General features: G+C 39.6%; 1 protein-coding gene across 7 annotated transcripts in view; it reads left to right on the plus strand.

Annotated features, from left to right (window-relative positions):
- The window catches only part of LOC144490205 (guanine nucleotide-binding protein subunit beta-4), a 61517-nt gene that overhangs the window by 40938 nt on the left and 5283 nt on the right, over positions 1 to 15296 (plus strand). For all 7 annotated transcript variants that reach the window (XM_078208010.1, XM_078208028.1, XM_078208021.1 and 4 more), the window contains 7 exons: positions 5110 to 5148; positions 5244 to 5350; positions 7314 to 7377; positions 7474 to 7636; positions 10990 to 11056; positions 13587 to 13788; positions 14678 to 14894. In XM_078208010.1, the coding sequence (XP_078064136.1) occupies positions 5110 to 5148; positions 5244 to 5350; positions 7314 to 7377; positions 7474 to 7636; positions 10990 to 11056; positions 13587 to 13788; positions 14678 to 14894 (859 nt within the window). The remainder of the gene's footprint in view (positions 1 to 5109; positions 5149 to 5243; positions 5351 to 7313; positions 7378 to 7473; positions 7637 to 10989; positions 11057 to 13586; positions 13789 to 14677; positions 14895 to 15296) is intronic.

The following is a 15296-nucleotide window of genomic DNA, read 5'->3' on the forward strand; positions in this document are numbered from 1 at the left end:
AACCCAGTTGGTGTTCTAATGGGACAGGGAGCTCCCAGACTGGAACCCTGGCTCAAAAGACCGTAACTTTTACTTAATTTATAAAACAGAGGAACAGAGTCACAGGACCACTAATTGGCTTTAACAACAGGAACAAAACATTGATTAAACATGGAAAAATTGGATAATGATACAATACTCCTTTACTTCCCCGCTTAGCTTCACAAACACACACTGATTTTAAGATTAACATGGATGGCAAAGCATATCTTAAGCTACAACAGTCTCAGTAACACAGTCTCCCTTAAAAACACAAGATGACTCTGGTCAAATAAACTCTCCACTGAGCCTCAAGTGAATATCTGTGGATTTCTCCTCCGAATACGAGATGATTGTTAATGAGAGTTTCCAAACTCCAATCCCAAAAACATGCTTTAAAATCTTCTTTTGCAGTGATGTTTCCCGTAGCAGTTTGCATTCCAAAATCAATCCGTTTTCCAAATTACACTTTTAAACAAAGCTTCCTCTTCACGTTTAACAGTGAATCCACAGTCCAGGTTTTACACCAACCCCTTTCGGATTTATTTGACTTGACTGGTGGACAAACTGTTCACAATTGCTTTAACTCTCAATTCCCAGGCTGTATTAAAATAGCTTCAGATGTTTGATTTACCTCTGAAATCTGCTGGCCACTTTAAATCTGGTTACTGCAATTGTCTCTTTAACCCAGAATACTTTGTTTACTCTTCCCTGAATTCTTCTGAACAATACTTTGATCTCTGTTCTTTTAACTCCAGTCGTATTCTGGACTATAAACTTGTTCCTTAGGAAGCCTGCATCTTTGCAACTCCCTTGTCCCGTCCAGCTTCTGCAGCAGAGTTGAGAGATGTCAGTCCCCAGTGTCCTGTCTCCAACTGCAATATATCCAACTAAAACTTAAAAAAGCTTTTATTCCCTTAAAAGGGCCTCGAGTTGCTAAGCAACTACTACTATTTATTCTTCACACTGCAGCCCTCGTTAAGCACAATAGAAACACAATTGGAACTTAACTAACACCCACACATACAAACACATTTATCCAGCGTGAACCTAGCTATAGGTTTTACCCTTCCAGATACAGAAACATTAAATACATTTAAAACTATGCCTTATTTGTAATGTTTGCCAATACAAATACGGATCCCTTAAAAACTACCTTGTTCCTAACACTCAACACCATAAGCTCTTGCCTTGTGCCTTATGTGGCACCTTGTTGAATGCCTTTTGGAAATCCAAATACACTACATCTACCAGTTAACCTTTATTCCCCCTTCTTGTTACTTGCAGAAGAAATGAACCCAAGTTAAAATGTCACTTGTTGCTGGAGGAAGATCAAAGTCCCATTGTTTATTATTATAGTCTGTTGAATTTGAAGTTACATGATCTTTCTGAAGGAAATTGTGTGCCCTCTTTATATTAGTGTAATTTGGTAATTAATGTAATTTAAACTAAACTTTTAAAATCACACTCAATATCCCTTGCCCTCAAAAATATTACACTTTAAAAAAAAAACCACATGATTTACAGTTCTTCCACTCCAGTTTTCTTGCTGCACCTTTCTTTAAACTAGATATTCGTATTGCGATACAGCTCCATAGACAGCAACTAAGGGGTAGCTGACAATGTTTGCTGCTGTGGAAATCCTCATAACTGAGCCCAGGCTTGTGCAGTATCCATTTGTTTAAACTTCCTGTAAAGGTTGCTGATAAGATGCATACATACTCTAAGGCACCCATCCCTAAAAACAGTGACAACCTTGCTGCCATTCTGGCTGAGATTGGCTAATTTAATTTGATTGAATGGAAATCGCTTTATTTTAATTAAGATGAGCAGAGACGTGTAAGTGCTCTTCTTGTCATGTTGACGTGGCAGGTCTAGTTAAGATTTTGGTTGGTGGTGTCTCTTAAAACATTGCTAATGGGAGTCTTGATTGTGCTTTTGAAGCTGGGGAGAGATCTGGACTTTTTCTTGTCGGAGATGATCATCACTTGACATTTATGTGGTGTAATTGTTATCTGCTATTTGTCAGCCTCAGTCCTGCTGATATTGGCTGCTTCATTATCAGTAAAATAAGTCGCCTGTCTAGGGTCAACAGTTGTGAAATAGGGCTTACAGCTACCTGTCCATGTCTGAATTGCTTGGAAACTCACTCAGCCCACTCTTCAGACCGAGTGTTGCTGCCTCAGTTGTCTTTTGTGGTTATGAAGAGAGTGTACAATATCACTATCACTAAAAAATATTTTTCTCACGAATTTCAACATTTTAAATATTCAAATAAATTTTGTAGTTGCCTAGTTAATTATTAAACATTTGATAGTTAAACTGAAACCAATGCAACTAATTACAGTGCTCTGGCACCGCTGTGTCTAGCCCATCCCATGCTCACTGCCTGTTTCTCATCTATGTGCTGTCTATCGGCGACACTATTTGTAAAGAGTGCCAGGTTCCACATGTATGACAACAGTATCCAACTCTGTCTCCTGATCATTACTGCTGTGTTGTCAATTTTCCATGTCTTTTAGTGGAACATGACCAGTGAATGAGACATCATTAGAAGAAACCTGCAACTTCCTCCAATTAAATGCTGGGGAAAATGAACTGATCCCTGCCACGAACTCCATAAAATGCTGATTGTATCTGATTCAGCTGGACTGTAGGTCACTTTGGCATTTTATTTGCCCTGAATTCATGCCCCATATATCCTCAATCTTGAATACTGCCCTTTTCACCTCTGTAATATTGTCTGTCCTTACCAACCCATATGCTAAAATCACCGCCCATTCTTTTGTTACTTCGAGATTCAACTTTTCCAAGCACTCCCTGCTGACCTCCCATCTTCCAAACTGTGATAAACTTGAGCTATTATAAAACTTTCAGTTTCCTAACTCCTCTCCCATGTGCTCACTGACCTATGTTGTCACCTGGTCCATCTGCAATTCAAGTTCAAAATTCTCTTATTTTATATCCCTCCACGGTTCCTCTTTCCTTCCCTCTTTTTCCTGCATGCCTCCTCCCTTAGTGCGTTTTGTTCATTTTGGGCAGCAGTTACTACCAGCACTTTGAATTTGCAGCCATAGAATCAGAGCATCCCAACAGCGCAGAAGGAGACCATTCGGCCCATTGGGTCTGCACCAACTCTCGGACAGAGCTTCTTACCCAGGCCCTATCCTCATAACCGCACATATTTACCCCATACTTCCCTTGGCCTATGCACCTTGGGACACTAAGAGGCAATTTAGTATGGCCAGTCAACCTAATCTGCACATCTTTGGACTGTGGGAGGAAACCGGAGCTCTGTGAGGAAACCCACTCAGACACGGGGCAAATGTGCAAACTCCACACAATCACCCAAGGGTCCTTGATGCTGTCAGGCAGCAGTGCGAGCCACTGTGCCACGTGCCATCTATAGCTGGTTTGCATAGTCCTTCTGGTTACTTGTGATCATGTCTCATCCACTGGTTTTCTACTGGAAATGTAGAATTGACTGAAGGTATTAACAGAAAGTATGAGAATTAAACACGCAGGAAATGATTGACAAAGAAACAAAAATTAGATCATCAAAACTTGTAAAAACAAATTTCAGCAAAGCAATTAGTGTAGAAATGAATGAAGTGACAAGAATTTCTGATACAGATTGCATTAAGCTTATTGTGATAGAAAGCATCAATGTTTGGACTGCACAAACATTTAAATTGGGTTTAGGCAGGTTTCTTCAATCTTACAATGTAACTGCTTGTCAAAGCACTGCTTTTTATGTTGAAATACTACCCGTAACTTAGCCACTGGTAGTGTACCTATTATACCTTCATATTGGAGGGGTGATAAACAGTCAATACATGAAAGCTTGAAAGGGATTAAGAGGGGTGAAGGTACTTGATTTATTCTCTCTGGGTGCATTCTCCTCATCTACATTCTCAATGCCGCTCTTGTCCTACCATTCAAATTCTGCATGGGCTGGGATGGGAACAAAAGGATTGTCCGCACCACGCTTTTGGGTTCTGCTTTTCTGCTCCCAGTGTGATCTTTTTTTTTCTCTCTCCTTGCCACCAAATCTTCTGTAAGCCTAGAAATGTTTTCTAATTTACTTCCTCTTCTTTACCTCAAATAGCTCCATAGTTTCCTGTGTAATAACAGCTCCACAATTCTTATCTTCTATTGCTGCCATGGTTTTTGAATATTGCTTCTCGCTCAGTGGGAGCTCCTGATCATGTAAGAGATTCTGTCATGTTGTGTTGTGGCATTTAAAATAAGATCAACAGTAGGAAGTAGGAGGCCCAGAGTGACATCAGAGACAGCAGCAGATGCACTGATTTTTGACCACAGGCATGGAGTGTATGACAATTAAAACCTGACTATCAAATTCTTTGAAAAATGTATTCACTTATGGGATGTAGACATTGTTGGCTAGGCCAGCATTTATTGCCCATCCCTAATTGCCATTGAGCTCACCACCACCTTGAATCCAGTCCATGGTGTAGGTACACTCACAGTGCTGTTAGGGAGAGAGTTATAGGATTTTGACCCAGTGACTGTGAAGGAACGGTGATATATTTTCAAGTCAGGATGGTGTGTGGTTTGGAGGGGAACCAGCAGGTGGAGGTGTTCCCATGCATCCACTGCTCTTGTCCTTCAAGGTGGTAGAGGTTGTGGGTTTGGGAGATGTATGTTGTATGTATGGATTACCTAATCCAAGAAGGTTATTAGCATAGTGCTATCGCTATTAAGGTGTTAAGAGGAATTTGAGGTAGTGCTATCAAGGTAGCTCACATATTTTGGGCATGTAATGCGAACATAAGAAAAGTGTTTGGAAAAAGGTAATGCAAGATAAAATACCTGGAAAACATGTCAAGATGGCATGGATGGATAATATCAGAATGTGGACTGCTCTCTCAATAGGACAGGCAGTGAGGCCAGAAGAGAACACAAATCAGTGCAGAAAGATTGTTCCTAGCACGGCCATCCCTCAGAACGAGGATGGATGAAAAGCAGACATCACTATTAAAAATAAGCTGAATGGCATCTTAAGTAATGGCATCAGATTTATTACTAGTGTTAAATATGTAGTAAGTTGATTTTTGTTTGTCATTGCAGGATGCAAGAAAAGCATGTGGTGACTCTACCCTAGCTCAGGTAAACCCATGTAATGAAAAATGGATAAATAGCATGTACATACTTTTATATTCTTTTCCAGTTTCGTAATACAGCAAACTAAAACTTTTTTCCAGATCACGGCTGGCCTGGATTCAGTTGGTCGAATCCAAATGCGCACAAGGCGTACATTGAGGGGACATTTGGCTAAAATCTATGCCATGCACTGGGGATCAGACTCCAGGTCAGTATTTGAGTGTTGACATTTGATTTTACAATCAGTTAGCACATTAAAATTATAACTCAAATTTACTGTATTCATTACAATCTTTGCAGTGTGCCAACAGCAATTTTTGGCCTGCATTGAGCTAGATGCCATTCAATTCTAATGGTATTCCTTTCTTTTGATTATCATAGCCAATATCCAGAGGTCTTCCTTGGCTTTGGTGCTTTTGAAATTTGCAAATGCAGAGCTAATCTATAATGTCTTGCAATCATATCTGAAGAAATGATTGTAATGGTGTACTCAATGATGTGGCTCGGTCTTGAAGTTGATGGTTTACAGAAAGCAATGATAAAAATAATATTACAATGGTGAACCATTGCAACATTATTTTACCAATGATTGTAAAAATTAGATTGTGGTCATAGCAGATGATCCAAATGGACATTGTATCGATCAATGGTGACCAATACCAGAGGGGGATAATGGAGTGAATTTTCCCATTCTGCCCACCACATGAATCGGAGCAGGCATTGACCTTGGGAGGGATTTTCCAGTTTCAGGGCGAGTGCAGCTGGAAAATCTTGCCCGATGTGTAGTGTTAATGTCCCTGGACTCGTAACCCAGAGGCCCAAGTTAATCCTCTGGAGGTATGTGTTAATTAAAATTAATTAGAATTAATAAAAAATCTGGAATTTAAAGCTAGTCTCAGTAACGTTAACTATGAAACTGTTGTCATAAAAACCCATCAGATTCACTAATGTTCTTTAAGGAAGAAAATCTGCTCTCCTTACCTGATCTGGCCTATGTATGATGCCAGACCAGAGCAAGGTGGTTGACTCTTAACTGCACTCTGAAATAACCTAGCAAGTCACTCTGGTCAAGGGCAAATAGGGATGGCAACATCACATGAAAGAATAAAAAAAGTGCAGTCCTTATTAACAGTTTGCATTTTTAGAAAAGCATTATCTTGGCATTATTAAATCCCTAAATATAGTGAGGGAATAAATTAATAGATAATAGGACATTATGATGATGATGTTCAATCAGGATCATTTTTCATTGTTGCAGTTAATCTGGTTTTCAGATTTGTAATATCATGTTATCTTGACATGGATTAAAAATAAGAGTTTGGGCATTATTGTCAATTAAGTGTAAGTTGGTAAACATTTTGGCAGGAACAAGAATTTAATGGTGTAAATTTATCAAGTTAGGTTTTTTTAATAGGATAAAAGTTCAGTCCACTCTGTACAGAAACTCTGAAGGTTATTCACCATTTCCTGCCCTTTTCCCTTTTACTTTTTCCAGATTTGTGTCTGATTTCTTTCCAAAAGTTCTGGTTCTGGTTCCATTCTTTACTGTTTCTGGTATATTATTCCATATTCTAAAAATCATTTGTTTATTTAAACAATATGTATTTTTGGACTGCTCTCTTTAACCTCTCAATAAAGGGTGGCACATTGGTTAGCACTGCTACCTCACAGTGCCAGGGACCCGGGTTCGATTCCCAGTTTGGGTCTCTGTGTGGTGTGCATGTTCTCCCTGTGTCTGCGTGAGTTTCTTCAGAGTGCTCCGGTTTCCTCCCATAGTCCGAAAGATGTACAGGTTAGGTGCACTGGCCATGCTAAATTCTCCCTCAGTGTACCCGAACAGATGCTGGAGTGTGGCAACTAGGGGATTTTCACAGTAACTTCATTGCAATGTTAATGTAAGCCTACTTGTGACACTAATAAATAAACTTAAACTTTACTTCTGCTCTCTAGTTACCAAACCACCAACTCGTAAAATAGTGTTTTCTCAACTTATGGAGCCCCCTCAATTTTGAACACTTGTGAAATCTGTTTCTTTGTTCTGATTGGGGGTGGTGGAGTATCAATTTCTCATAACTAAAATCTCTCGAGCTCTGGTTTCATTTGAGTGAAATTTCTTCTTTATGCTATCTATGGCTTTGACTTTTTTCAATGCATAAAACGTTTTCTTCCAGGCTTTTAGTCAGTGCATCTCAAGATGGAAAGTTAATCATCTGGGACAGTTATACAACAAACAAAGTAAGGATGTAATTGATTTTGCTGTTTTAAAATAATGTTACAAATTTTCAAACTAGATTAGTGTAACCTCAATAACCACTTGATATTTTCTTATAGATGCATGCCATCCCTTTGCGATCATCATGGGTTATGACTTGCGCATACGCTCCATCTGGAAACTATGTTGCTTGTGGTGGGTTGGACAACATCTGTTCAATATACAGCTTGAAAACGAGGGAGGGCAATGTTCGAGTGAGCAGGGAACTACCGGGGCACACAGGTATGATAATGTTGGAGTAAGTGATCACAAATATTAATCTCAATGGCTCAACTGGTTGAAGTGGTATTTGGATGAACTATAACCATGAAGGTCCTAGCTTTGATGTAGCTGAGGCAGTAATAGAGGTATTATAATTGGCCTAATTTCTGCCTCTGCTTGGCAGAGGGAAACTAGTCAGGATTCATCCTCCTGCTCCAAATCCAATGATGATTCTTGCAAATTGTGTACACTGAGCGAGAATGGGATTTGACTCAGTAATGACAACGAAATTGAACCAAGTCTCTGGACAAGGTACTTGTGAAAGTAATAGCAAAGCAAGGTGGAAAAGGAAACAAATAAATATACTATCTGATCAGTTAAACACCTAACTTAAATTTGCACATGCTGTTTACCTTGTGGAATTTCAGGAAATTCGTCACTAATTTAGATAGTTTCTTCATTGTGACATCTACTCTTGTCTTTTTCTTATCAGCAGCAGTTTTCATCACTGCAATACAAAGCTGTAGAGGCTCATCTGTTAGCAGGATACATATGATTTGTTGGATACTTAAATCTTGCATAACTGATTGTCAACCTCCTATTTGGAATCTTGCTGGAATATGATGCACTTTTATTAAGTTATTAATTTAGTTGATTCAGGGAAGAATCATGAAGATGACTTCAGGATGCCTTTCTGTGCAAATGTATTTGCTCCCACTGGAGCAAAGATTTGAAGTATTTGCTCCAAGACATGAACCATGCAAGTAACATAAAAGTGGACTGTAAAAACTTCAATAAGTATATAAAAGAAAAGATTAGTGAAGACAAATGTACCATAGAATCCCTATAGTGCAGAAGAGGCCATTCGGTCCATCGGGTCTGCACCGACTCTCTTGACAGAGTATTTTACCCAGGCGTGCTCTCTCCTGCCCTATCCCTGTAACCCAAACATTTACCATGGTAATCCATCTAACCTATACATCTTGGAACACTAAGGAACAAATTTAGCACGGCCGATCCACCTAACCTGCACATCTTTGGACCGTGGGAAGAAACCGGAGCATCCGGAGGGAAACCCACACAGACACTGGGAGAACGTGTAAACTCTACACAGACACTCCCAAGGCTGGAATTGAACCCAGGTCCTTGGCGCTGTGAGGCAGCAGTGCTAACCACTGTGTCACTGTGCCACCTGTATAGTCTGAAACAGGAGAATTTGTAATAGAGAACAAGGAAATGGCAGAACAATTAAATTACATTTTTAGTTCTGTCTCATGGAGGAAGACTCACACAACTTCCCAAAAATGCTAAGGAATCAAGGGTCTAGTGAGAAGGAAGAATTGAAGAAAATTAGCATTACCAGGAAAATAGTGTTGGAGAAATTAATGGGACTGAAAGCTGATAAATTGCTAGGGCCTGATGATCTACATCCCAGGATACTAAAAGGAGGTGGCCATGGAAATAGTGAATGTATTAGTTGTCATCTTCCAAAATTCTGTAGATTCTGGAACAGTCCCAGTAGATTGGAGAGTGGCAAATGTAACCCTGCTATTTAAAAAAGGAAGGAGAGAAAACACATGAATTCCAGACCGGTTAGCCTAATGTAAGTAGTAGGGAAAATGCTAGAGTCTATTATAAAGGAGGCAATTACGGGACACTTAGGAAATATCAGTGTGATTAGACAAAGTCAACATGGATTTATGAAAGGAAAATCATGTTTGACAAACTTATTGGAGTTTTTTGGAGATGTAACTAGCTGAATAGAGGGTGAGCCAGTGGACGACATTTTTTGCCAGAGCAGGAGAAATATGGGATTAGCTCATTAAAAGCAGTTCATGATGTGTTGATTAACCTTTGTACTACACAGTTAGATGACAGTTGCTTTGGTTTTAAAAAACAAATCAGATCTTTCATGGGATGTGAGCTTTACTGGCCAAGGCCAGCATTTGTTACCTATCCCTAATTACCTTTCAACCATGGATGGGGTGTAGGGTATTTGGATTTTCAGAGGTTTTGATAAAGTACCACAGATGTTAGTGTGCAAAATTAAAGCACATGGAATTGTGGTAAATATGTTGACATGGATTGAGAATTTGTGCGTAGATAGGAAACCAAGGAGTAGGAATAAATGTGCCCTTTTCGAAGTGGCAGGCAGTGACTAGTACGGCCCTACAGGGATCAGTGCTTGGGCCCCAGCTACTCACAATATACATCAATGTTTTGGATGAGGGAACCAAAAATAATGTCTCCAAGTTTACTGGTGATCCGAAACTTGGTGGAAAGATGAATAGTGAGGAGGATGTTAAGAGGCTTCAGGGTGATCTAGACAAGTTGAGTGAGTGGGCAAAAGCGTGGTATAATGTGGATAAATATGAAGTTATCTACTTTGGATGGAGAAACAGAATGACTATTATTTGAAAGGTGATAGATTGGAAAAAGCTGATGTATAATGTGACCTGGGTGTCCTGGTATGCCATTCGCTGAAAGCAAGCATGCAAATACAGCAAGCAGTTAGGAAGGCAAATGGTATTTTGGCCTTCATTGTGAGAGGACTTGGGTATAGGAGCAATGATGTTTTACTGCAGCTTTACATGGCCTTGGTAAGGCCAAACCTGGAGTATTGTGTGCAATTTTGGTTTCCTTATCCAAGAAAGGATATGCTTCCATAGAGTGCAGCAAAGGTTCACCAGACTGATTCCTGTGATGGAAGGATTGCTATATGAGGAGAGATTGGATCATCTGAACCTGTGGTCACTGGAATTTAGAAGAATAGGAGTGGATCAAATTGGAATGTATAAAATTCTCTCAGAAGCGGGCACACTGGATGCAGGGATATTGTCTCCCCTGGATGGAGGGTCCAGAACAAGTGGTCACAATCTCAGGATACAGGGTAGTTCAATTAGGACTGAGAAGAGTAGAAACGTCTTCACTCAGAGGCTAGTGAACCTGTGGAATTCCCTACCGCAAGGCATTTGAACTTTTTAGAAACTACTTGTGATTATTTACTGCCCTCAGTTTCTTCCAAATTCAGTTTCCTATTTAAATTCTTTGCTATGTTAGAAAGATCAGACCTGATGGAATGAGAAAAGCTCTGCATGAAAACCTTTATCAAATTGAATGTTGGACTTGACTGCAGACATTTTAAAACCAATTATGCTAATGTTACAAGTATGCTGTTAGGTTTGTAATATAAATCAATGCTGGAAAAGCTCATGTCTGGCAGGAGCTGTGGAGCGAGAGAAAGCGTTAATGTTTCGAGTCCTTATGACTCTTAAGTTTTTCCAGCATTTTCAGTTTTTATTTCAGATTTTCAGCATCCGCAGTATTTTGCTTTTATTTAGCCATTAATGTGTCTGTCTTATTTTTCTTTACAGGTTACTTATCATGCTGTCGTTTTCTGGATGACAACCAGATTGTTACAAGCTCAGGAGATACAAGTTGGTAAGTTAGAAAGTCTGTCCCCAGCTGTTTGAATGCTCTGTTCCACTGCCCTGCTCTTTCTCTATAGCCCAGTAAATATTTTCCCTCCCAAGTATTTATACATTTCACTTTTGAAAGTTATAATTGAACCTGCTTCCTCTACCCTTTCAGGACATGCATCCGTATCATTAAAGGAATGCCAGATAATTTTTTCCTTCATCTCCCAGAATCTGGTTCTGTTGTAAATTACCTTAAATCCATGTCATTTGATTACTGACCTTCATTCCTCAGGAAGTGGTTTGTCATCCTCTTTGGACAGACCCTCAGAACTGAGGATGACTTTCTTCCACTCTGGGATTGTGGCTCCTGAGGTGACTAAAAAGTCCAAAGCTGGATCCGCGCACACTGCCACAGGTGGCTCAGATGGTGTTTGATGAGTTGGGTGGGATACTCAGATTTTGGTATGCTCCTTCTGCTATTTATGCTTGGCATCCATCTGGATGGATTTTCATCCATCCATCCTGGTTGGAGACCTTTGAAACATTCGTGGATGATGCTTCTTCAGTTTGGGCCGTCTTGAGCAAGAGCTTCCTGAAATCAGTGGGAATATTGCATTCTTCAGGGAGGCTTTTGAGGACGTCCCTGAAATGTTTCCTCTGCCCTCTTGGTAACCACTTGCTGTGATGAAGCTTGGAGTAGAAAGCTTGTTTTGGGAGTTTTGTGTCAGCATGCAGATGATGTGGCCCACCCAACATAGCTGGTTAACAATGATGAGTGCCTTGATACTGGAATGTTGGCCTGAGAGAGAGCAGTTATATTGGAGTGCCAATCCTGCCATTGAGTTTGCAGGATGCGGTGACCTCGAGTGGTGATATTTCTGCAGGGATTTAAGGTGTCTGCTGTATGTTGTTCATGTCTTTGATAAATACAGGAGGGCAGGTGGCACTGCAGTCCTGTCGAGCGTGAGCTTGCTGTGCTGGGTTTGAGGTCCTTGTCATCAAACACACTTTTCCTCTGACAGCCAAAGACTGCACTGACATACTGGAGACAATGTTGAGTTTCATCATGTCAACCCTTGCTTAGAGAAGGCTCCTGAAACATGAGAAATGATCTAGATTGTCCAATGGTTGTTTACTAGATTGATACCTGGAATGAGCATGTTGTCTTATGAGGAAAGGTTGGGCAGATTGGCTAGTTTCCACTGGAGTGTAGAAAAGTGAGGGGTGATGATTGAAGACCTGAATGGTCTTTACAAAGTGGACATGGAAAGGATATTTCCTTTTGTGGTTGAGTCGAGAGCTAGGGGGCATTATTTTAAAATTAGGGGTTGCCCTTTGAGGACAGAGATGAGGAGAAATTTTTTCTGAGTGTTGTGCAACTTTGGAACCCTCTCTTAAAAGGCAGTGGAAGCGGAGTCACTGAATATTTTTAAGGCAAATGTAGATAGATTCTTGTTAGGCAAGGGAATCATAGGTTATGAGGGATAGATGAAGATGTGGAACTCAACACAAATGATCTTATTGAATGGTGGAGCAGGCTTAAGGGGTCGAATGACCTATTTTTGTTCCTATTTTGTATATTTCGGATGAACACATTTTAATCTATTCCCACTAAAACCATTAAGAACAGAAAGATACTCTACCCTACAAATAGTTAATTAAATCAATTTATAGGTTTTGTTTAAAATTATCATAAGTTTTAAACTACTTTTAACCATCAAGTTGCTTTTTTAAAAATCTAATGGTATTGTGGCAAGTAAGACAGCATACAGATACACAAACTTGAGACTGTCTTGACTGCCCATTGTTTCATCGCAGAAATTTAAACCAAACTATTTAATTTAAAATGTGGTTAAAGAATAAAATCCATAGATGTTACAGGCCGACAACAAACTCTAAAATTAGTAAAATTATCAAAATTTTACACCAGAGTTACCAAAAGCAATGAAGGGGTTGAGATGATCACTGTTGCATAAGTGTCAAATCGATGGTCTTTCTGACAGTGAGTCAAATCAGATGCTGAGTTGCAAACAGCCTGGTTCAACCTGAGGCAGTGGCATGGGAGGTGGATACACTTGATAGCAACAGACTTTGTGACGGGGCCAAAGAGAAGGCAAGAAAGATCAAATATGGGGCAGTTGCTTGCTGAGATAGAAAAGTCAAGGGTGGTATTTTGAGGAGAGAATGATGGTACCCAAGGGAGAACCTTTTACTATATCAGCTAATATGGAAGTCAGGAAGAGATGTTGGATGCTTAGCAATCTACTGGTAATGGGAGTTGAACCTCAATTTGAACTCGGAGAGGGCATGCGAGGCTATCTGAGATAAACTAGCGAAAGATGCAACTTTAGAGCTAGGCAGCCAGCATTCCACTCCAAAATCTTCTGAGACATCCATTGGAGCAACCTGGAATAATACTCCTGATTTTCCTCCTTTCCACCCATTTGTTAAACCAGTGATTTTGTTATTGTATAGAAAGCTTGCCCCTTGAAAATAACTTCTCATTTCATAGTAATTGTAAAAGTATTAATGTGCATTTTTTGTATTTACAGTGCTTTATGGGACATTGAAACAGGCCATCAAACTACCATGTTTACAGGACATACTGGGGACGTCATGAGTCTCACGCTTAGTCCTGACATGAGAATTTTTGTTTCTGGTGCTTGTGATGCTTCTGCCAAACTCTGGGATATTAGAGACGGAATGTGCAGACAGTCATTCACTGGACATGTGTCTGATATTAATGCAGTTTGTGTAAGTATACTGTTGGTCGTCTCAATAAGATAAAAGTGAAGGGTAGAATTCCAGGTGGTAATGGATACATGACAACTTTTATGTCTATCGAATAATTTATAGAAATAGATGTATCAATTTTTGTACTTTGAGTTGGTGAAGTCAAGAACTTCCACTTGAAATGTTAGTGATTGTTTTAAACCAATTTGTGCATGCCCTATGTTGCATACCTAACCTCAGTTGGAGTATTGTGTCCAATTCTGAGCACCACACTTTAGCAAGGAAGCAAAGGCATTAGACAGGGTGCCAAAATAACATTACAAGAATGAGTCCAGGGATGAGAGACTTCAGTTATGAGGATACATGGAGTAGTTGGGGCTGTTCTCTTGATGAAGAGAATATTACGAGATTTGATAGAGATGCTCAAAACCCTGAGAGGTCTGGACAGAGTAGCTAGGGACAAATTACTCCCATTAGTGTAATGATTGAGAAGCAGAAGAAATCAATTTAAGATGAATGGCAAAAGAATAAACAGTGACATGAAAAGCTGGTTTAGGCATTGAGAGTTTAGTATCAAGAATCTACTGCCTGAGAGTGTGCTGGAGGCAGATTCAATTATGGCTTTCAAAGGGGATTTGGATGGGATCTGAATAGAAAAGAATTGCTGGGTCACGGAAAAGGTGGGATTGAGAGTAGTTGGGTTGCTCTTGCAGAGAGCTGGCATGGACACAACACAACAAACGGCTGTCTCCAGGGCTGTTAACTATTCTGTGCTTTCTGATTCTTCACAGTTTCATTATAAAAGCTAATACATTGTCATTTTAGTATCATTTTATATCTACTTTTGCAATTATTCTATTTAAAGTGGGTAAATTTGGCAAATTATAGATATTGTATTCTGTTTCAACAGTTCTTCCCTAATGGAAATGCATTTGCCACTGGGTCAGATGATGCCACTTGTAGATTGTTTGACCTCCGAGCAGACCAGGAGCTGATGATGTATTCCCATGATAACATTATTTGTGGGATTACATCAGTTGCATTTTCCAAAAGTGGGCGCCTCCTCCTTGCAGGGTATGATGACTTTAATTGCAATGTGTGGGACTCTTTGAAGGGAGATCGTGCAGGTCAGTAAAACTATGCATGTTTTTCTTTCGCACAATTTATTACAAGCATGATTTTACATACTAAAATAAAATTGATCTGTAAGCTCTTGCATGACTTCAATGACTCTCATATGGTTAAATATTTTGACCTTTAATGTTGAGTTGTCGGTGACTGTTTTGAATATTTTTTAATCCATCTGGGAAGCTTTATTATGTTAAGTGTGTTCTATAAATGCAAGTTGTTGTTGTCAATTACCCTCTAGCAGAATTGCAATTGTTGTGGGAGATGGACACTGACAATTTACATTTGTCACCTAATGTATTTTTTTTCGGTCTTGCAAAGGGTGTTTTAATGATCTCATTAGTAAGAACAGGCCAAGTATAAAACAACAGGCTGATTCCAGATAATAAATGATCAGAGTA

Source organism: Mustelus asterias, chromosome 3, assembly GCF_964213995.1.
Source record: "Mustelus asterias chromosome 3, sMusAst1.hap1.1, whole genome shotgun sequence".
NCBI lineage: Eukaryota > Metazoa > Chordata > Chondrichthyes > Carcharhiniformes > Triakidae > Mustelus > Mustelus asterias.